We start from the raw sequence: 22279 nt of genomic DNA, 5'->3' as shown, positions 1-22279 counted from the left end.
GGGAGGAGTCAGTTATGTGACTGTCTGGCCATTCATTTCAACCAAAGCAACAGACAAAGTTACTTTACTGTATGGTCGTGGACTGTAATCTGAGATGATGCAGTGAAATTATTTTTTTGTTTTTAAAGATCAATAATCTGCATAAACAGGAAAAGTCATGATTACATTCCATAATGTGACTTTATTCTTTCAGAAGTCTGTATAAATCTTATATAAACAGATTATTTAAATAAATATGAACTATAGAAGTCACTTAAGTCATACATTAATCACGATTTTGAGTAAACAGTTTTAAAAGGCAGCTTGTATCACTATTTTGAAGTGGAACTGGAACTGGAACAGGCAGCATGTCGGACGCCTCAGACGGGGCCCTGTGGTATTAAAGCGATGTCGCGGTCTTATGACGTCCTCTTTACCCGCTGCCCGAGAGGAGGATAGGGTGCGTTTCCTCACTTACCTGCACAATCTGTTGGATTAATCAAACATCGTACTTTATAAATTCATCGCAGTGAGTTATTTGCAATGGATAATAACTGTTTTATCATATCTCTTCTTTATTGTAGAACTTTAAGTCCACCATCCATCGTAAATCTACAATGGCCGAGGAAGGGTGAGCATGACAGTTCTTTTTACTTCTTAAGAGGTTTAACCAGCATACTTGTACAAAGATGTTACATTTATATGGAAAGATAGCTGTTGTGTGTCTACCAGCTTGGGAGCGAAGGCATTTGTTAAATTATTGGACTCTCAAACGTTATTTCATTTAAGCTAATCTGTTAGCTTAGCCGAGTAGCAGGTTTTAAGTTCTACTATGAATGTTTGCAGCATTTTGTGATTCTAGGCAACGTGGTATAAACACACAGAAGTGTAGTACCCTTACATGTGAGAATTGGTGACCTAAATTCTGGGTTTAAATCCAATTTAAAATATGAAGTGTGTTAATTCAGAGGGAAGCTTGCAATTGTGACATGTTATTACAGTTAGCATTGATCTGAAGTGTTCTGAAGTGTACTGAAGAGGCTGGTGTCTGAAGGGCTCATGTAGTTTGGTTTTGCATCACTGTCAGATGGAATGCATAAAATGCATCTAGTCCACAAATTGAGCAAAATGCAAGTTCCCTTTCTGTTATATAGTGAAAAAGTTTTATCTTCCATGTATTATGTTATTGAGGTGTGCTGGTTTCTTGAGCTCTGGTGCGTGAATGATGATTTCCATTCTTTTGTCGGATACCCCTTCACTCTACAATGAGTGAGAAAACTCATTCTGACATGCCGATTGCTCAGCCCCATCACAGTAATCCATTATGCTTGTGTTTTGTTAATGATCACATGCATTGTCCTTACTTGTCAATAGCATTGCTGCTGGAGGTGTGATGGATGTCAACACCGCTCTCCCTGAAGTGCTCAAGACCGCACTCATCCACAATGGCCTAGCCCGTGGTATCCGTGAGGCTGCCAAAGCCCTGGACAAGTAAGTTGGTTAGATGTTTTTTCTGCTGAACTGTAATATGTAGTGCTCAAGTTTTGCATAACTTCTCAAAAGGACTTAATTCGGCCTTCTTGTGCAGGCGTCAGGCCCACCTGTGCGTCCTTGCAGCCAACTGCGATGAGCCCATGTACGTCAAGTTGGTGGAGGCCCTCTGTGCCGAGCATCAGATCAACCTGATCAAGGTAATAAGTCAGCAGGAGAGGAGGGAATGCTTTATTCCTGAAGTCACATGATTTGAAGGAGGTAGCATATTGCTGTGTACTGTTGTCAGTGATGATAATTTGGCTCCCTCTACTGAACACCGTGAGGAGATTGCCAATGTCACCCTTTTTTTTGTCTGAGACACTAAAGTACAAACAGCTACTGCATAAGTACCTAATCTTAAAGCCTACACCTTCATATGCATCAATGACCCTGTTCATCAGGCAAAATGATGCCTACATTTTTATTCTATCTAGTAAAACTTGAGCATTAACAGCTGAAATGTGCCGTCTAACTCTTCAGGTCGATGACAACAAGAAGCTCGGTGAGTGGGTTGGTCTGTGCAAGATCGACCGTGAGGGAAAACCCCGCAAGGTCGTGGGCTGCAGTTGCGTTGTAGTCAAGGTAAATGATACTTCTTTTTTTTTACCTGCAGTATAGGCTGGAAAAGTTTTGATTTAGAACTAGATCTGCCAGTCAAGTGCAGGTGCTGTGCCTTGTGCCATGCAGCTGTTGTCGATGACTTCTGGCTAGATGACAGCCAGGGTACGAGCCCCGACATCCACTTGTGAGGTCTGGGGTCCCTAAGAATGGCAACATGCAGTAAAATGAATGAAAGTGTTGTGCTTTTAAAAGACATCATGTAATTGTCTGATTTGAGAAAATGTCAGACCTTCGGGTACTTTTGTTTTAAGTTTAATGGTGCCAAATAGGTGCCAATTTGAATAGTATAGCAGGGTTGGGTAAGACATTGCCTTTTTTTAATGCCCCTCCTACTTAAACATTTGACTAACCACTGTTAAGCTGGTATTTGTTATACATGTTCTTTGTGCAGCTGATTGACAATTAGATTTCAGTGGTTGCTGTCAGGTGGGTTGGTGCTAAACTCTTGTCTATTCATCAATCAACTTGAATAACTACACTAAACCAGTACTGCTGTGCCTTAATTATTTATATATCATACCTTCTGATCATGTAGGCTGTGTTCGAGGTGTCTTTCATCTGATCTGAGTGTATTCAATGAGTGTGAACTATCATTGTACCTTTCACTCAGTGCACATGTCTCATACAGATTTTTTTTTCTGCTTACAGGATTATGGCAAGGAGTCTCAAGCCAAGGATGTTATTGAGGAATACTTCAAAACCAAGAAATGAGACGTTAATAAAACGTGGAAATTAAGCAGTTTTGTCAAGTGTGGTTTTTACCTGTGAGGTGGCAGCTTTAATCTTGTTTGTGAATCGTACCATTATTTTGCTATGCTTGATGTTTGAACGGATAACACGTGAGTGATGTGGCATTTAAAAAAAAAAAAAAAACAAACACAAAATTCCATGCATTGTCATGATTGGTGGTGAAAGAACATCCCCATGTGCTTGGCGTGCTTGTGTCTGACCATTAGTGTTTTTGAGTTGTGACAAAAATGACTGTTTGAATGAGGACAAGATGGCCTAGTGCATTGCGTGTTTTTTAAAGATTAACTGGTTAAAATTACTGAATGGTGATAATGGTGTAGCCCGACTTGGATTCCATTAAAGAACATTAATAGCCTGGTTATGATTAAAAAGATGAGGCCTACTGATGAAACGTGCTGTGTTTGTCGAGCCATATGCTGCTTTGCTTTGATAAGGCATGAAGACCAGTGGTTTATCAATGTTGGTGGGCAGACAGAAATAATTAAAATCTTACAAATCAACAGATGTTGATAATATGCCAATTAGTAGGCTCTAAAGGCTTAGTTAAAGAATCTGTATTTTTTGTTAAGTTTTATGCCCTAGCTTTGCACTAGTAAGGGATAATGGACCATGTGGTTTAACCCTAACCCATATGTGGCCACAACCCAAAGTGATTGCTTCAATCCCTGCAAACGGTAAAGAATTTACATTTCAACCTTGTTTTAAAGATACTTTATCCCTGTGGAAAAACTTCTCGGTATTGGGTAAGCGCTTGGTTTAATATGGTGAACGTGTTGAAATGGGTTTTATAGATCAGAAACTGTTTTCAAGGGACTGTTGGACAGAATTGACATGTCTCGGCTGGTAGTTTTTTTGGTTTTTGGCATAGGTGAACTGGAGAGTCGCCAGGGGCAGCATCACATAGGGGAGCAGCATGAGCAGATTGGAAAAATGAAAAATCTGCACGGCTAAGCGGTTTTCTATGTTATTTATCATATCACTCTGTGGGGAAATTGGCAAATTGGTGCCCCCTGCAGCTGCAGGCGCCGCTGAGAAGGTGCTGTACACAGAAGCTGTGTGAGAAGGGGAGGGCGTGCAGGGGACGGTTCACCTCTGGTGCACAGCAGTTTTTTAGATGGACCTGGTCTAAGTATGTACTGTGTGTGTGTGGCCTAAGGTATGCTTTGGGTGTATTCTATGTGTAAATAAGTTCTTACAGCATTATAAGGTGATTAAAAAGAAGTACAGGGTGCTGCTTTGTTTGGTTTCCCCTTAACTTTCCCCTTGCTGAATTGAAAGCCAACTTCAGCATTGTAAATCTTAGGATCTTAGGCTTAACTAATTCAATGTGGTCTTTGAATTCTATTTTAATTGTAGCTAATCAATTGCATCAATCTCTATATTAGGCAGCAACTGGTGTAGTTCCTATTGTCGTAAAATTAAAGAAGATGCATAGGTCATTTGGGTGGGTTTTCGCCTTTATATCTACATACATAGCATTTTTCTGAATAAAGAGACATTGAAACACATTAAGGCACAACACATCATGACGCATATCTCCAACCCCCCCAGAAAGAAAATCAAAAATACAAAAAAATGGAAAAAAAACCCAACAAAATCCCCCAAATTTAATTTCCTCGACAAGAAATCCATTCACCAATGTCCTTTATTGTAAATAATTTACACAAAAAATCTACCACAGACTGCATTGATGTGATTATACCACCAGGAAGAAAACACTTAGAAAAAAAAGCCAATATCCCAGTATACATAATGTGGCCTGTACAGAGAAGCCTTCAAATTAATGTTTAGATGAGGATCATACATCCCATGTGACCCACTAGTCCTCTTTGTAACCCGGGTGCTGTGAAACATCCTCCTTCCAGGACTAAGGAAAGTCTTTTAGCTGTGACAGGTTGAGTCTGCTACAGCTGTGCGAACAGTAGACTGGGTTTTCACTGAGGTCTGTCCCCAGGGACCAGGAGAGCCGAGCAGGGGTTCATGGGTCGTCGACTTATTCCCCCACTTGTCCTCCACCTTCTTCAAAACCTCTTTTTTTCTTAAGACCGTTAAGTTTGTAAATCCAGACATTCAAAAAACAAGACAGGAAAAAAAAAATCACAGAAACAGGTGCAGTGTAGTATTTGTTCTTAAATAGTTATATAAAAGAAGGGGGCTGCCTGGCTGACCACGTCCATGGTAACATTGCATGAGTCCGTATTGCTATAGTAATAGTTACAGGTACTCAAACTCCAGTGCTTGGTGTAATGCCAGCAGGTCAGAGTGACTGGATATCCTCCAGAAAGGCATGTTGTGCTGTGGAGTGGACACACATGATTAAAATCAGATGTAATGCTGTCACGGTTACACACCACCACCTAAAAAAATCAACATGCAAGCTACACTACAGTAGCTTGCAGCAGTAGCTTGCTCGGCAATAGCACTGCAAACAAAATCCATGCAAATCTAAGGCTTGAGGGAAGAGTTTCACATTATGGGAAATAATCTTGTCCACTTGTGTGAATAATGTTAGATGAAGAAGAATTGAACCTGCCAGGGTGCTGAAGCTTGAGCTAGGCGATTACGAAGGGAATCCACAAAAGGCATTTCTAAAGCTCTGGTGTTTAATGCAAAGCTAAGCTATGCTAACTGCTAATCCTATGGTTGTGAGGTTGCATTTGGTTGCTTGAGACCTTCATAAAACAGTTAAAAATGGGGGCAAGTAAGCAAAGTCTTGCCTCTTCTAGTGCACCACTATAAAAGGTGGTACAATGAGGGCACGAGGTCCAATGGAGGTCTACTTAAAGGGGTCAGACTTTGCCTCTGTGAGAATCCTCTCATCTAACTGCAAGTGAACAAGAGTATGTCCCAAAATGTTGAGCCATTTTATTAAACAATCCCACCACCCTGCATCATGAATGAAAACCCAAAGCTGGAGAAGAGAGGACATTCTTAGGACATATGGACTCAGTTTACTGCGACTATATTATTATAATACAGCCAATTCATTATAGTATTGAGGTTCTTATGAGGAAAACATGACCCATGTCTGTGTCCTTAAAAAAAACATTTCAGTATATTTGACTGTTCAAAGTGCAAATTGTACATCTGCCGAGCCTCATTCTCAATTTTTCACTCTGACAGTTGCAATCAGAATTCACTCTGTAAAAAAAAAAAAAGAACAAGAAAACACAAGCTAGTAGACCAGAAAAATAAACGACCAAAAACCAAAACTGCTGCAGCAAAGAAAGGCAGGCTTCCTCCAATCAGAGCTCACACTGTGCGGCGTAGGCGGGGGGGTGGGGTCACGGTGAGGTTGCGGGTCCATTACCTTTTTGGCCGCCTGCTCCTCTTCCACACCGTCCCCAATTACAACATACACTACTTTCCTGCCAAACCTTTGCATTATGCGTTCAAAGCAACTCTCTTTTCCTGCAAAAAACAAATAAACAAGGGGAGGAAGGAAGGTCACAAGGTCAGAGGGGGTCGAAGTTCAGAAGTCGTTTGTTTACCTGGCTGGCGGCATGCTCTTCATCCTTTCCATCGCCAATCACAACATATGTAATGTTAGTGCCAAAGCGGGAGACTATACGCTCAAAACAGCTCTCTTTGCCTGGAGACAAACAAACGGCTTTCACAGGTTTTTTTTTTTCCTTTGTTGTGTAGATGGAAATAAAACACAGGAAGAGGCAGAGCTGTGCGCATCAGCCGAACACACACAAAACAACCATTTCCCTATGACAAACCACTCACTACGATTAATCCTGACACCCACATGGTGCATCCTCGGAGGTACTTCAGTATAATATAATCAATGTGGTTACCGTAGCAACCTGAGCTGCAGACATGCTTGTGAGGGCATTAACCTTTCTCCTTTCCCCTGTGTAGATGCACAATGTCTTATATGCATACAGAGACTATATGATGTGGTATCTGAACTCAAACACAAACGCCTTAATTTTCATGCGGTCGTCCCGGTTACCACGTTCAAGTCAAGGCATCCTGAGGCTGAACTGGGTGTAACGCAAGCTAACAAAGCGCCCAGGGATGGCCGCGCACACATTTGGTTTAAGTTTTCTTTCGTGAATGATTTGGCTCTCTCTGCTCCCTCCCTAATCGGAGCTGTTTTTGCTTCCTCTGTTCAAATCGATGGTTGAATATAAGTTAGTATTGGCCTCAGCTGCCAAAACCAGAATGTGGGTGTCCAGCCTGGGAGATCCCATGAGTGTTAATAGTTGTTCAATGCCAGGTGAGGAGAGATATACATGCTGAAAGCTGGTGTAAGTCTAGAGATGAACAAGACATATTAAAGGACCCTCTATTCAAGTTATTACTGTGGCTAATGAGGCTTATGCTAATGATTGGAAACTAGGTGGAATTTAGCAAAACTCAAAAAGCACTCGATCAAAGGCTCTATTCTGCAGACTGCTCCTTTTTTTCCTCATATCATTATGCTAACTTACAATACCCTGTCATTGGCTGGAAAATAAGTAGACACCCCTTAGTGCAGGATGTCTTTTTTGTCATCATTGGGTTAGTTGCTAAAGAAATATTTAAAACACACACTTTATAAAGTTTTAAGTCCTAGATTGAGTAACAGTCAGTGTAGATGTGTGAATGGGGAAAAGGTGTTTGTATCCAGCATGGCCTGTGCATTGCATTCATATCACAAAAAAGGTACGAAATGTAAGGTTAGTTAAACAAACTGTCCTGTAAATCTGTTATGATATTAATGCCAAAGCATTAATATCATAACAAAGAACAGGATATAAGTACCATATGTGATCAGTGAGGAAACACTGAGATAACAGCAACATGCCTTAAAATATACAGTCATGTTTAAAAGTGAGTACTCCCTTTTTTAATGTTTTGTTAAATCATCTCTTAGTTTTTAGGTGATCACACGAACAACAGCGTGTAACTTGTTTCACAAATATTATGCCAAAAAAATAAATAAATCATGCATACTAATACTAAGAACTAGGGGTGGAATGGTTCACAAATTCCAGGGTCATGGTTCTGAGGTCATGGTTTTCAGTTTAGTTCGGTTCACATTGTTGAGGTTTTTCTACTTTTTTTAATAGTCTGGAAAAGCCGGTGCTCCAGTGTTGCCAACTCCTCAGTAGGAAAGGTAGCTATTGGCTGTTTGAATTCAAACTACCACTGTTTTGTTTGTTTTGAATTTTTCCATTAAAATATGTTATTTACATCCCGCTCTGTAAGCTTTGACGGGACCTGCGACAGCTTTGTGCGCAATTAGACGCAGTGTGGTGTGGCTCTCCTCTCTACTCTTGACTGACTGCAGCTGAGACTGATCTATGTAGCTCCTGTTTGACTGACCGCGTGTAAGTGCTTTGGGACAGGGGAGGAGCTCACAGGACTCACAGGAGCTCCTCCTTGAGGACAGTAACTGCAGGGCGATATTTCACATCAGTCTCCAAAAGTCACCAAAGTCGCTAGATTTGTAGCTAGTCACCAGATTTAGTGAGAGAATCACCAAGTTGCAAACACTCTTTGTGCCAGTGGTAAAAAAATGCCTCCATGCGCATGTCCTGAACTGAACAGAACACATGCCCGAACCAAGACACGTCTACCAAACGATCCAGATGCCTGCTAAGTACAATACTACCTAGCTCCTTACTGCTTCCATAGGATTTATAGTGAGCTGCAGCAGGTGCTGCTGTGTGCATGTGAGATGGGTTAGTGTTACCCTACTGATGATGTGTATTTTGTGCCAACTACCCATGCTGACTTTCCTCAATTAAGGCAGACTATTGCAGACTTTGCCCAACTGTGAATTGCAGGTATATACTGGCAGAAAATCATTGTAGCTAGTGTTCAGCTTAAGAGGGCTGTGCATAAGTGAATGTGCAAAAGTCTCAATTAACTAAAATTCCTCCACAAAGATGTGAGAGACTGACGAAGTCATACAGGAAACCATTACTTCAAGCTATCAAGCTAAAGGTGGAGCTACAAGTTATTGAGTCATGGGGGTACTTAGTATTATCCATACATTTTTTTTTTACATAAAAAACAGAATTATAGGAGGAAATACTAACTTTTGAACATGACTGTAGCTTATGACAAACTTTGTCCACTAGAATATAAAATATTTATCAATATTAGATGATTGTTCAGAATGATTGGAATGCGCTTGTGTCTTTGTGTCTTACCTATTTTTGTTGCACTGTAAATGTTCTCAATGGGGAAAACTGATCCCAGACTATACAAGAGAACTTTAGCCAGTGCTGGTATGAGCTGCGTTGTGGTAACCAACACATTTACACAGTTACTCCTAAAGGGGAAACACAGAGAGAGAAGAGACGGTTATAATAATGCACAGAATCTGATTAATGAACAGAAGGTACAAAAACAGACTTTTGCTAATGAAAGGATGAATATAAAGTGGAACCTGGAGCTGATGATGGACAGGGACTTGAGTGCGTGGGTGAGCCAGGAGTCAGTCAGAGCCTCCACCTCTGCTCTGAGCTGCAGCCAGGCGTCTCTCTTAGCAGGACCCAGCAGACCTACAACACAGCAGCAGCTTTGTACACATGGGTCTTTACTGACATATCACATGTTAAAGCATCGGGTGAATGAGGTCTAGTTTACTCACATAAATTGCATTAAAACGTTAAATGGCTTTTGTATAAGATATATAAAATTACAAAATTTTATGTTGGGATCCCAGGAAAAAATATTGTTTTGTAGATATCAGAAAGAAATACAGATTTTTATTTTTATGATGAAATAACTCTTACATAACTACTTACATATATATACATATATATATATATATATATATATATATATATATATATATATATATATATATATATATTTTAGTAATGCCTGCAGAAAATATTTCCTAAATTACAAAAAAGGGGTTTAACTATATAATATATAGTATTTTTTAACCACTTTAAAAAACGGATTTTCCAGTCCTTGCTGAGAATGTACTGTACAAAAACGCACTGTACATTATTTCCCTCTTACTACCCCTACTGAGCAGTAAACTCAATTCTGATTGGCTTACCCCCCACATTGTTTTTGTATGTGCTATACAACTCTTTGACTCTTCTGTAGCGGAAGGCGAGTTTCCTCATCCAGTCGACCCCTCCACGAACACCCGTAGCCAGGCACAGGTTGGCGCTGGTTGCAGCTGCATGGAAGCCATCAGTTGCAAAACTGTAAGTACTGTCAATAATAATGATATGTTTTATTTGAAAAATCTGCTGTGGTTGAACAAAAACACATGGTTATTATTGTTGTTATTATTATTTTGTACTATGAATATAAACATTCATTTGTGGGAATGCAGTTCATTAATATCTTTCAAATGCAACAACAAACACTTTAATAATTAAATGTATTAACATGTAAACAGAAGGACAAGGTAAAACTGTATTAAAAATATGAAATGATGAAGAACATGTGACATAATCACCTTAAGTCCTGGCCATTGTCGTCTGAGGACACATCATCAATATGTACCTGATCACATTCCTGTTTACACAAATAACAGAATTACACTCAGTGCAGCACCTACTTGTCATGTTACACTATTTTGCACCACTAGAGGGCAGTAGTGACATTTACTTGACAGCCTGTCCTTAAGAAACTTAAGTAATGTGCACTTATCGTCTAATAATAAGCATAACATTTACATTTTTTTGTCTTACCTCCAGATCATTAAAGAATAAATGTGTGTCAGCCAAGTTAAAGATCATCTCCTCCATCCTCAGACCCAACGTCACTGCCATGGGAGGGTCCTGACAAAAGAGGGACATGACATCATCATGACATCACCATGACAACAACTGGCTGCTATCGGGCTTGTCCGTAGAACCCCCCCCAAAACCATTTTGTGCTCCACACAGATTTCCCAATTCACAACCCGCCCCCTCCTCATCTACAGAGTTGGTACGTTCCACCCATCACAGCAGATGCTGACAGACAAGTTGCACTTGTTCTGTCCCATCAACATTCCTCATGTTTTGGAGTGGGTGGGGGGTGTTTGAGAGGAGTGTGTCTCTTTATGTGTGTATTGGAGGGAGTAGGTACCCTCTATGAGAGAGTGTGTATGGTATTTGAATGTTGTGCATGTGTGTGTATGTGTGTGTGTGCAAGTGTGTGTGTCCTGCCAGCCTGGGGCTCAGCTGCAAAAACCATCATGTGTGATAGGTCAGCGAGGGTCGACAGCTTGCCGCACGATTCGCTGACGCTGTCAGACGACCAGAATAGAAAGAAACTAACAGGAAGGAGAGTGAAAGTGAGCGAGCGAGCCACATAGACATGGATAGAGAGAGAGAGAGAGAGAGAGAGAGAAGGCATTTCTGAGTGTGTGTGAAACAAAGCAGCTCAATTCTTCACAATGAAGTGAAGTGTCGGGCTCTTCAAAACCTAACTGTCCCTAATAGTGATAGCAGCAATTTCAGCAGCATTTCTTTTCCCTGCTCCGCTGTCACTCACAAAAGGCAACTCAAGTTTGTTTCTCAGGTAAGGATTATGTTGGCTACCAGCCAAAGAAGACTTAACCAGCATTCTTTGGGATCCATTAAAGCTGAGGTGGCTTTTATGTTGTTGTCAAGTTCAATCAATCATAATAAATTGCACCAATTTCTTTAGGCCTGGCAAGGTTCAACCTGGCAATTCCCACTCTCCACCTTTTACAGTGAAAACTCAGCGCTTCGTAATGATGTGAACATTACCCCCCCGGTTATAATGGCTCCTAACAAGCAAGAGGTGAGGAGTGGGATGGACGTATGTCTCTGTGTGTATTCGTGACAGGTCATTTGGAGCAGATGTATCCTAAAAGACGTGAGAGTGAGAGTCGGGTCTTGTGGTTTCTGTGTCAGAAGTGTAAACACTATTTTAGGAGAGGTGTGAACAGACACAGCTGCCACGATATTTCTCAGGGCAGCGGCGGCAGAAAATGAGGTGAAAAATGCTTCTGTGAATATTTTAAGGCAGATAATCAGAGGCGTATCTCATCATTTTTATTGCTAATAAGTCCATTTCCATGCATGCATTGATCCTAATTTGCCATTTTTAAATGCCAAAAACTACATTGGGAGATGTGTGCAGTAAATACAACTGGGTGTGCACACACACACACACACACACACACACACACACACACAGTGATTTACAACTCACCCGGGCCCTTCTTATACCCATTAAATCCCAATTGCCAACCATTAAATTTCACAACAGCAGAGCAACTAGGAAGCACATCAGTGCCCACAAACCCCTATCTTGTAAAAGGTCCGGGGCTCCAACGGCAAGTCTGGCTCCAAATTGTGAGTGCACTGTGCCAACTTTTGTTCGACTGCCAAACAAGAATATCAGAGCGGATTTAGGATGCAAAAAAAAGCCATACGGGCAGGGGGGGGGTGGCCACTCCGGTGCCCACAGGAAACGACATCACTCAATAAAAATCTGTAGCCTTGGCTGCATTGGATGATCCCAGATCAGAGCCAAGAACTATTAAAAAATAAAGGGAACTATAAACAGTGTATAGCTGTTATGTGGGAAGGCGAGACCACCAAATAAGTTCACAGAGAAAACTGGAATAAACAGTAATTAACACGTTAAACCATGATTAAACTGATGAAAGCAGTGACAGTTATTAATAGCTACATTTAAAGACCTGTTTTTATAATGTATGTGATCATCATCATAAATTGAGCAGAACATTCCTGATGTAACTCAGTAATCTGCTGAGGGAAATGAAGCTTGTTCACATTTTGTGACGGCATAAAAGAATGATACTTCAAATCATCTTTTGCTTATGTTGGTAAATTGCTTTCCACTGGAAATTATGTTGCATTCAATGACAAACCATTAACTTTCTGTTAGTAGTGATCTCAAAAAAGATTCTTATTATTATTACAACCTGGGTAGAATAACTGACTTTTTCAGTTTTCCTTTCACTTTATAAAAGTAGGAGAACAGGGTCAGTAAGGAGTCGATGTGGGGGCGGATGTTACAGTGTTTTTCTATTGTTTATTTCAGTCTCAAGGACGACTAAAGGATGCGGAGCACTGCTTGGATATATTACAAACTGAACAGCGTGTCCACTTGGGTGCCATCACTGCCAAACAAATACTCGTGAGTACTGCAGAATCATGAAGGCACACTTTGTGAAAAGGGCTTAATGTCCCGTACATAATATAAGGTATTGTGGTAGTCAAGTGCTTTGGCTGTTAAGCAAAGTGTGTATCCGTTGTGCTTTGGCAAACAGAAGTAGAGCAGCTTGGATATAGAAATTATACCAGAGGGTACAATAACACAGCAATACAGCACAATATTGAGAGTGACAGTGGAAAGAGTTTCTTACTTTGCCATATTTCTGTGCGTAGGAGCCCGTGAGCAGAGAATGGAAGACGATGATTGTCTCGTCCAGATCCCACACAAACACCCTCTGCAGGAAAAAAGAAAACAGAAACGTTAATATGTGCATGTATATCTCACACAAGTGATAAATCTATCAGACATCTTTCGATGTTTTGTACCTCTAGGTCACTGTCAGGGGGAGGGGAGGGGTTGTTTTTGCGGCCCCTGCCTCGAGTTTTGGACCCTCCGCTCCGGCAGGCTCTGTCATCCAGCTCTTTGATGGGCGTGGAAGGGCTCTGCACTGTATCAAAGTCCCCTAAGAGTGTGTATAAACACAACATTTCAAATTTACAGCTGATCAAATATCTGTCTTAATGCTGCACAAACTGGATTCACTGCATTATAGCAGTAGTAATGATGTGGTTTGAGTTGATCCCACAGGTGCTCTGAGGTTGTATCCACGTTAGGAAAAGCTATAATTCAGACTTTACATGGTAATCTTTTTGGGTTTAATAATTCAAGGTAATTGGCACGACAGACAAACTAAAAGAAACCTAAACGAAAGTACCATTGGTTTTCTGACAGATTTTACAATAATAATGTGCACGAATAAAGATTTAACATGAGACAGAGAGGATGGAAGTGTGCAATAAATTAAACAGGTTAGGTAATCTGACCCTTCCCGCTAAGATACTGTACAGCATACATGCACACATGTACACATTCTTGGTCACACACACACACACACACCCTCCTAACACCGAATGTTCCCACTGCTGCTACGTGGTAACTAGAACCAGACTCTAGGCTTTGTCTCTCATATTGTTATGTCTCAATCAGGGAGAGAAGGGAGAGAGAGAGAGAGTGGGAGAGGAAGGAGGGCAGCAGAGAGAGGGGGGATAAAGACACAAATAGTATGTGAGTGAAAAGAAAAAAAACACAGAAACCAGCTCTAAGAGAAAAGAGCAAATGAGAAACATTGAGAAAAGCAGCAGCCGGAGGAAAAGTACCAGTGACAGGAAGAATGATAAGCTTCTTTAATCAGACTTCCTTGAATTACAGCCAAGATAAACCAAAGAAAAAAGTTGGAAATGAAGTCATATTTATGAACACGCTTCAGCTCTTTCTTATATTCTCTTCTTTGCTTCTTCGTCTCTACATAACTGCAACAATCAGCATAACTTCTCTGTAATCAGAAAGTCTCGGAAGCTGTGTAAACACATGCTAATTGTCCAGTCAGTGTGTTAGTGTCAGGTAGCTATAGCTACAGTCTGAGGTGTGTTTCATCATCATGGCCTGATGTTCAGTTAACCCAAACTGTGGTATTTTTCTACTGGAAACAAGATTAAGGAAGCACAATCAGAAGAGAAATAAAAAACGGACATTTGTTTGCATATTTATGAGGTTAGAGCGGAGAGTAATTTGACTCGTTTATAACTAACCTGGGTGAAGTTCAGCAGCCTGTCCGGTTATGGCGGGGGCGGGATCCTGCAGCTGGTAGGCTGCTGTCGAACCTGTGCCATCCACGCTGTTGGAGGTCATATATGTCCCATAAGGGGAGCCGGAATAATACTGGGCGTACTGGTTTTGGCCAAACGTATATGAGGGATAATCCTGTAAAGAATAACATGAATCATGAGAACATGGAGACAAAGAGTGGCGACAACAAGAGGGGGAAAAAAAAGAGGCAAGAAAATTGAGATTTTTTTTTTTTTGGAAAGCTAGACTTCGGAGTAAAGAGTTTACAAGTGTTCCTCTACATTTCTCTCTAATCTTTTATCCCCTCCATTCTTTATTTTATATCTTCGAAAGAATTAAAGCCTTGTGTTGCTGCTTTTTACTGACCCAGTGGAGATGGGTGCTTTTATGAGTCAGCTCTTTTAAAACTGTCACTACATCCATCTCTAGAAGTCCTTATAAACTGGAACATGAATGCAGCACACACATGCACAGTTGGTCATGTGTAGACGGGCAGCAAAAAAAAACCTGCACACACACATTATATCACTGGACCTGCGTTAAACTTCATACTAAAATTTTAGTGAATGCCGTGATAGGGACTTGCATTTTGTCCCCATAAGGAAGGCAGGTCCCCTCTGTGTGACTGCTTAAACAGATTTATGTCCCCACAACATGAGTAACACAAGCACACACACACACACACACATGCACACACCATATTCTCCTTAATCCACCCACATGGGCCAAAAACCTTGACTTTCTTCCTGTAAACAGCCACATCTATCATAGTGAGACATTAAAATCCCTTTTAAGCATTTTACTACCACAATACAATTCATCATATGGACATAAGAGAAATATTCAGAACAAAACACTCTTTCACAAAGACTAATTGTCTGTTTCTCTCACAGGTTTTTTTCCCCCCACGTTGCAAGGTCGCAGTGTAATCAGATTTAGTTTCTTAAAGCTAGCCTGAACGAGGAAAGTTGCGTGGGAGCGTAACTGTAAAACCACTTCTGCGCTATAGCAGCTGATGTTTTTCATCTGAGCCAGAATGATGAGGAAAATGACATTTACTTACTGACCACAAAGAGCAAACACGTTAGCATGGTTTGATCCGCTTTGGCACAAAGCTTTTTTAGGAAATGAGCCTTATTATTGACCATGGGAATGTGAAATGTTTGTGGTTTAAAATGATGGACAAATCTGTTTTCATGCAGAGGCACATGTGTACCTGCTGTGTGGCAGTGTAGTTGGCGGGGTTGGACACTGAGTTGTTGGTGGCGTAGAGGCCTGAGGAAGGAGTGAAACTGGAACCTGGGTAGAAAAAAAAAGAAAAGGAACCATTAGACTACAAAATGACGCATGACACTCACTGTAAACTGTGTATGGGCGCAGATCATATTAAAAAAGCATGTTTGCTATGTTTGGTTAGAAAATCAACAGAAAATCCTGATTATGCACGCGGTGGTTTTGCAGGCTGCTCTGTGAACTGACCTGGCATCTGATAGGGCGAGTAGGCAGTCTGTCCAGGCTGAGGTGTGGTGAAGCCGGGGCTGTAGCTGAGGCCGGTCTGCAGAGGAGACTGACTCTGGGCCAAGCCGCCCTCTGTTTTAATGCCTGGAAGCATCACATTGAGGTCTGTGGAGAAAACAATAAAACATAGCGTGATGTTTGCACGTTTTGTTTTACATATGTAGATCATGGATAGATCTGTAAAGCCCTAACAAGTTTTAACTACAGTTGTTAAAGAAACCGAAAGCATAAAATGTGAATTCTTAGTAGCATAACAACCTTAGAACTCTAAATACATACATTACTTCAAACTATTAGTCCTAACACTGTGTGTGTTACCTCTATCTATCTTCATTTTCTGGATTCTTATATTAGTATATTTGTAAAATAGTGCTCTTTAAACATCCTTTGGCACACGACTTTCTTTTCGGGATTCATCTCATCTCATCTCATCTCATCTCATCTCATCTCATCTCATCTCATCTCATCTCATCTCATCTCATCTCATCTCATCTCATCTCATCTTTTAGGGCTGTTTGCACAGTATGCTGTGTAAATTAGGGAACAAATAAGCACTCATATGTGAACGTATGTTTGTTGATACCATAGGTGGACAGTCCGTAGGCCTGCCCTGTCTGGGAGTAAGCGGTATATACGGTGGACTGCTGCATGCTGCTGAACTGAGGTTGGCCGGCGTACGTCGGCATTGGAGGGGCTGCCGGCGTGGAGAGGATGTGCGGGTAAGGCCTGAGGAAAAGAGCACAGTGGAGACAGACAGCAGGTGAGGTAAGTATGATGAAGGCTTATACGTCTTTTTGTGTGTGTGTGTGTGTGTGTAAAACATTAGACTTACTTTGAGGGGTAGAGGGGAGGAGAGTACTGGTGTGCTGATCGAGGGCTGTACCCGCTGCTGGTGATTACTAAAAACAGCACAGTAATCAAAAACAACAGGGCAAAAACAGGTTACGCATGGTGTCAACTTAAATCTTCTGTTTTCTTTCACGTTTAACAAAACCACTCGTGGACAGCACAGATTCAAGGCCTCCAGCTTATTTGAGCCGTTCCAGTAAACATAATTTGAAGCACTGTGAATGGAGAGGAGCCAAGTTCCCCCTTTAGAGAGCACTGCAGTCCCTGAAACCCTTACAGCGGGCCTCACAGTACAACACAATTTCTGCTTGTGGTCAGTGAGATGTCAGAGCTCAGTAATGACAAACACCCTGCTGCTTCTTAACCCTTGTCTGTTTTGCAGAATGGCTTTGTGTGTGTGTGTGTTTGTGTGTGTGTGTCTTAATAAAATATCATCCCTCTGCCAGCCTTTGGTGATGTAATCCAAGCACAGTGGATTAAAGCTTTCAGCAGGTCTACCACTGAACTGAAATGGATGGGGGTGTTTGTGTGACTTTTGTGAGTCATTTGGATTTCCTTATAATTGTGTGTGTGTGTTTGTGTGTATAAGTGTGTGCTTTACCTGAGCCTGCGTATGTGTCCAGTGCCGTGTCGCCTGTCGTAGTGACTGTATCGCTGTTGTTCATAGGCTCTGTTTTCACTTAATGGAGAGGCAAAGGATCAGTGTTAGGTTGAGTCAGTAAAGACATTTGTTCACACACACTGACTCACTCACACACAAAGAAAACCTAAGACAAGCAGAAAAATACCATGCAGTTGCACCATGTGCACAAAGGGTGTGCAGGGTTCTCATTGCATTAACTGTTTGTGTCCAGCTGCACCACCTACCTCTCCATTATTTTAATGTTTTTATTAAATAATGTAAAAATATAATCAAGAACTCCACACAAACACTGCACAGCAAATAAAAAAAAAATCAATCACAGCAAGTCTGGCACTACTTTTTTTTTTGTAATACTGCATGAGCTCTGGTCTTGAATTCACACACATGCACCTCTGTACCATAGTCCTTGGAGCCCGGGACCGGGGGCGGGCTGCTGCAGCCCAACAGCCAATCAGCCGTGTTTAGAACTGTCATGCTTTCACCTATAAGGGCGCAAGGTGGGAGGAAGGTGATGAGGATACGGTGCACTGAGAACCAGAGGCAGGCCTTATATGGGATCACATAGTGTTATTTAGCAGACATTGTCATATAAATTATATTTGTCATGTGCTTTGTGCTGGGCTAAATAAAGTATGATGTTTAGATAGCTTAGCATGTTTAAAACATCTTCCTGGTGTGATATGATATAGAACCTGAGCAACCAAGCTCTGTGGAGTTACACTAACCATCTTCTATCACCCGATCAGCAACAAACATTTGATACGCAACAGTGTTCAATGTTTAGACTTTGTTTTGTCTTCCTCTAACTCCTGATGGCGCTAAAGCTAAATGCTAGTCTGACTTGCTAAAGCTAAGCTTGCTAAAAAGTTGTTGGTGTGCTACTTTATGGTGGTTAGAAAACTGACCTTTGCGTTATTTAACCCTTTAGCTCTGTCTTATTTTTCTGCTGGTTGTTACATTTCAAAATCTAACATAAGATGTGTACATAGCATCCAAATTGGACATTTACTGTGAAGATTCTTTGTACGACTGAGCATCCCCCCTTCATATGACACAGTATAAGTATAAAAATAGGTATAAAAATATCATAACTACTTTCACAGACTCTCCTCATGAACTCGTGTCAATTTAAACAAGTGAATTTTCCAAATAGCAGCTAATCCATCACAGATATATAAACGATGAGCACACACCTGTGAAACATCACGACACATGCTACATGCTGTTTTCTGTTGCTGTTACTTTGCTCTGAACATGATTAAAACTCATCATCAGCGGCCATCTGAAAAGTCCATTTAATCCAGGACAACTTCATTAATTCCTTTGGGGAGCAATACAACCCACTGGACAAGCTGTAATGAAGACAAATGAGTTGCTATGGAGATGGCCCGTGGGTCTGAGCGTTGGCTGATGTCAGGTGAGGGGAATGTTGGGTATGTAGTTTGTTTTGGCTGTGTGTGTGTGTAGTCCCAACTCTGCCTGCTTAAACCATTAGCTGTGAGCTCATCAAAAGTGATTTAATGTGCTCTAATATGGTCTGAATTTGCTGTCTGTCCACACTGAGCACGCCTGTTTGTGTGTGTGTGTGTGTGTGTGCGCACGCTGACACATCAATTTGACCAAAATGCGGCATCTCACTTTTTCCATTACATTACTATTAAAAGTGTTTTCCACAGCCTGTTAAATCAGCAATAGATGAAAAAATATCGCCCTCGACAAAAGCACTACATCCAGAGTCATTACTTCAAAATGCCCCGTCGAAAATGATTCCATGGGACAGAAAATAAGAGAGAGAGTGACAGAAAGGGGGGAAAAAAGGAATGAGGATGAAAAAAAAGGAAGAAAGAGTGGGACAAGGGGAAGAAAAAGAGAGGAGAGGGCTCACTGGTGTTGACATCTAAGAGAGCAGTGATGCTTTAATGCTCTTGTAGAGGAAATAGTTTCCAGTGGGATTTTGGACTCACACACACACACACACACACACACACACACACACACATGTTCATACACTTTGCCAAGCGGTTAGCAGAGGAGAGCAGAAGTGCTTCGCCGTGTGTTTACACACACATTCTCCCGTGGTTTACTCAGGAACTCGTGCCAGCGTGGACGTGTGTGTGTGTATGCGTGCGTTTGTGTGCGCACATCTATATAAATTCCTCATAAAGTGTGTATCTCTGCATGTTGAAAATCTGTCTTTGTGATGATTTTGCAATACATTTCATTACATTACACCCAAAGTGACTTTCAGGATGTGCATTCAGCCTCTGTTAAGACCATAAAAAGTTCATTTTCCCCTCTAAACAAACAGCAGAAGTTCAGTGGAGTTTGCATATTTTATAATTAAATTTAAGAAATGAGACATTATTACATTTTAACATGCGGTTTTGTTGCAGACGAAGGGTTTCCAGCAGTGACCCTGGTGCTCTGACTGATCTGTGTTGTACAGCTTTAAGAGAAACGTATCACTCGTACCAGCCAACAGACATTCACTGAGGCTGCTGAGGTCTGGAGCACTGTATTGATAATAAAAGTGCTTATAATGTACATGATTGCATAACTCAATACTTCTACTTTCTTTTGATTGCTGGTTTCAGTGCCTGTTTGGTGTTCAGAGGAGTAAATGTATCTGTTGCTAAGATGTTTGATCAGGGTGGCAAACCTGAGGATTTTTGAGTGGGCATCTATACAAGGTGTTACGGTACGGGAGCTCAGGGAAGGCAAAAAGGGCAAAGAAAGGTCCAGTCCAACTAATTATTAGCTTTGAGAAAACATGAAAAGGACTTATTAATTATGATTTTATATTTTTATATATATATATTTTAATATGAAAAAATGTCATGGTCATATGTGCAATTCATTTTATATCACTAAAATTACTATGAGAATTTTTCAAGAGTAAATACTGAACACATCTTTAAAACAAACTTTAAGGTGAAATAAATGCCTTTTTATATATGTTTTCTATTTTTTTCTATTATAGTATAGAATTTTTGGATCAGTGTAGCTCAAACTTCTGACACCAGTCAGCCCATAAAAATGTCTTACTTAAATTAAACTGTGTATATAATCCATACAAATAACACATACAGCAACTCTTTACAATCTTCACATCAAATTGAACATATTTTCCTATAATTAAGAGGTGTCCATTCATTTCCATGGGATTATTTTGGACATATATATATAAACAGATATCAGTGTCATATGATGTTTGTCAATTTCAAGATAATTTATCAAATAAAAAAGAAAAGACAATTGCCTCTACCAACATGACTCGCTATTATGATAATGTTGCTTATGTGGCATGTTTTTAAATTGTACTTCAGCAGATTGATTTAAGGATAATAATTATAGTATTTGTCTCATTCATGAATTAATCGTAATTCTTGTTGATGATTGGATACAAAATGAACACAGAAGTGGTTAGGATAAACTACCATTAAAGCCCGTTCATTAGTACAGCACCAAACTCATCCTCACCTCCTGTTCCATTGGTGGTGATTGAGGGGCTGCCAAGGTTGTTCTTGTCCAGCTTGGAGCCTGTTGAATCTCCACCTCCCACACGGTTATGAGGACTGGCTAGGTCCTGCATTTCCATAGACCTGAAAGGGAGGAGGAAAATAAAATCAGCTGCTATTTTTTTTTTGATAGACAGAAGTATGATTAGACAGTTGGAAATCTATGAGCAACTGTATGCACACACACACACACACACACACACACAGAAAGGGAGAGTCGTAAACTTCATGCCTCTCAGCACCAGTTAGCATGCATGTGTTCAGAGGTGCTAGATGTTGTCTGTGGGCCTGCTGGCTCTTTTATAGAGTGGCTGAATGTGTGTGTATATATAAATATATATATACTGTATGTGTGTGTGTCTATACACTTGTGTGCTCCAACACAAACCCACAGCCTGCCAGCGTGCTTTAGTTTTACAATGTGTTCCACATGCATGACCAGCACAAGCGGTGGTTAAGGGAAAGTATGGTATGGTTAAACAGATGATGATGAAGATGCATAAAGTCTGCTTTTTGGTACATCAGCAATTATATGTTTATTTGGAAGTCTATTAGTGTGTTACCATGGCAACAGCTACAATCTTTATAGCGTTAGTGAAGTGTTTTGAGTACATTTTCATGCATACACACTGTAAGAAAAGCAACATAAAACATGTGCTTATATGACTCTTCATCACTGTTGCCACAAAACCACAATTTGACATGTCCTCTGGTGGAAGACATAGTTTAATGTTGACTCAGACAGACCGTAGGATTGTGTGTGTGTGTGTGTGTGAGCCCTGATTCACACTGACTGCCCGCAGGTTGGTCACACTTGTGCTCTTGTGTGTGTGACATCAAAGTGAGAAATGACATGACAGATAGAAGCAGAATTAAACAAATGCGGGTTGCTGTCTCATGTGTGTGTGTCTGTGTGTGTGTGTGTGTGTGTGTGTGTGTGTGTGTGTGTGTAAAGAGAGAGAGTGTACATCTGCATGGCGGTCTGGAAGCAGGCCATCTCAATGCTATGGAGAGATAGCATCGCCACACATGACTGCAACCCACAGTCAGACTGACAGGTATAAACATACAG

At 40.8% G+C, this 22279-nt stretch overlaps 2 protein-coding genes and 2 non-coding genes across 6 annotated transcripts in view; 3 read left to right on the top strand and 1 right to left on the bottom strand.

Annotated features, from left to right (window-relative positions):
* Positions 1 to 355: 355 nt before the first annotated feature.
* rps12 (ribosomal protein S12) lies at positions 356 to 2869 on the top strand. Its single transcript, XM_028397254.1, has 6 exons — positions 356 to 439; positions 564 to 610; positions 1354 to 1470; positions 1568 to 1670; positions 1993 to 2094; positions 2782 to 2869. Exons 1-6 carry the CDS (start codon positions 401 to 403, stop codon positions 2842 to 2844), a joined length of 471 nt encoding a protein of 156 aa, XP_028253055.1. The 5' UTR covers positions 356 to 400; the 3' UTR covers positions 2845 to 2869.
* On the top strand, positions 1196 to 1272 carry LOC114429289 (small nucleolar RNA SNORD101). Its single transcript, XR_003669662.1, has one exon. It is a non-coding gene; the product is annotated as a small nucleolar RNA SNORD101 (small nucleolar RNA).
* On the top strand, positions 1752 to 1835 carry LOC114429293 (small nucleolar RNA SNORD100). The gene has a single exon (XR_003669666.1). It is a non-coding gene; the product is annotated as a small nucleolar RNA SNORD100 (small nucleolar RNA).
* Positions 2870 to 4476: 1607 nt separating the features above from the next.
* The window catches only part of eya4 (EYA transcriptional coactivator and phosphatase 4), a 36961-nt gene continuing 19158 nt past the window's right edge, over positions 4477 to 22279 (bottom strand). For 2 of the 3 annotated variants that reach the window (XM_028397185.1, XM_028397187.1), the window contains 17 exons: positions 21170 to 21291; positions 18088 to 18171; positions 17648 to 17725; positions 17030 to 17096; positions 16781 to 16923; positions 16159 to 16302; positions 15896 to 15978; positions 14643 to 14814; positions 13380 to 13516; positions 13205 to 13288; positions 10545 to 10634; positions 10310 to 10368; positions 9899 to 10059; positions 9275 to 9389; positions 9036 to 9157; positions 6194 to 6294; positions 4477 to 5178 (listed from right to left, as the gene is read on the bottom strand). In XM_028397185.1, the coding sequence (XP_028252986.1) occupies positions 5098 to 5178; positions 6194 to 6294; positions 9036 to 9157; positions 9275 to 9389; positions 9899 to 10059; positions 10310 to 10368; positions 10545 to 10634; positions 13205 to 13288; positions 13380 to 13516; positions 14643 to 14814; positions 15896 to 15978; positions 16159 to 16302; positions 16781 to 16923; positions 17030 to 17096; positions 17648 to 17725; positions 18088 to 18171; positions 21170 to 21291 (1843 nt within the window). In that variant the 3' untranslated portion in view covers positions 4477 to 5097. Of the gene's footprint in view, positions 5179 to 6193; positions 6295 to 6374; positions 6476 to 9035; positions 9158 to 9274; positions 9390 to 9898; positions 10060 to 10309; positions 10369 to 10544; positions 10635 to 13204; positions 13289 to 13379; positions 13517 to 14642; positions 14815 to 15895; positions 15979 to 16158; positions 16303 to 16780; positions 16924 to 17029; positions 17097 to 17647; positions 17726 to 18087; positions 18172 to 21169; positions 21292 to 22279 lie in introns of all 3 variants that reach the window. The other variant, XM_028397186.1, reaches the window with a different exon arrangement.

Source organism: Parambassis ranga, chromosome 24 (genome assembly GCF_900634625.1).
Source record: "Parambassis ranga chromosome 24, fParRan2.1, whole genome shotgun sequence".
Taxonomy (NCBI): domain Eukaryota; kingdom Metazoa; phylum Chordata; class Actinopteri; family Ambassidae; genus Parambassis; species Parambassis ranga.
Note: the sequence above shows the minus strand (reverse complement) of the source record. Positions and strands in the feature narration are given on the sequence as shown.

Bases quoted from the DNA above. Each gene is read 5' to 3' on its own strand.
- rps12 (XM_028397254.1), top strand. From the start codon at position 401: ATGACGTCCTCTTTACCCGCTGCCCGAGAGGAGGATAGG. The intron at 440-563 runs GTGCGTTTCCTC...TCTTTATTGTAG, and splicing joins CTGCCCGAGAGGAGGATAGG to AACTTTAAGTCCACCATCCA. The intron at 1,671-1,992 runs GTAATAAGTCAG...CTAACTCTTCAG, and splicing joins ATCAGATCAACCTGATCAAG to GTCGATGACAACAAGAAGCT.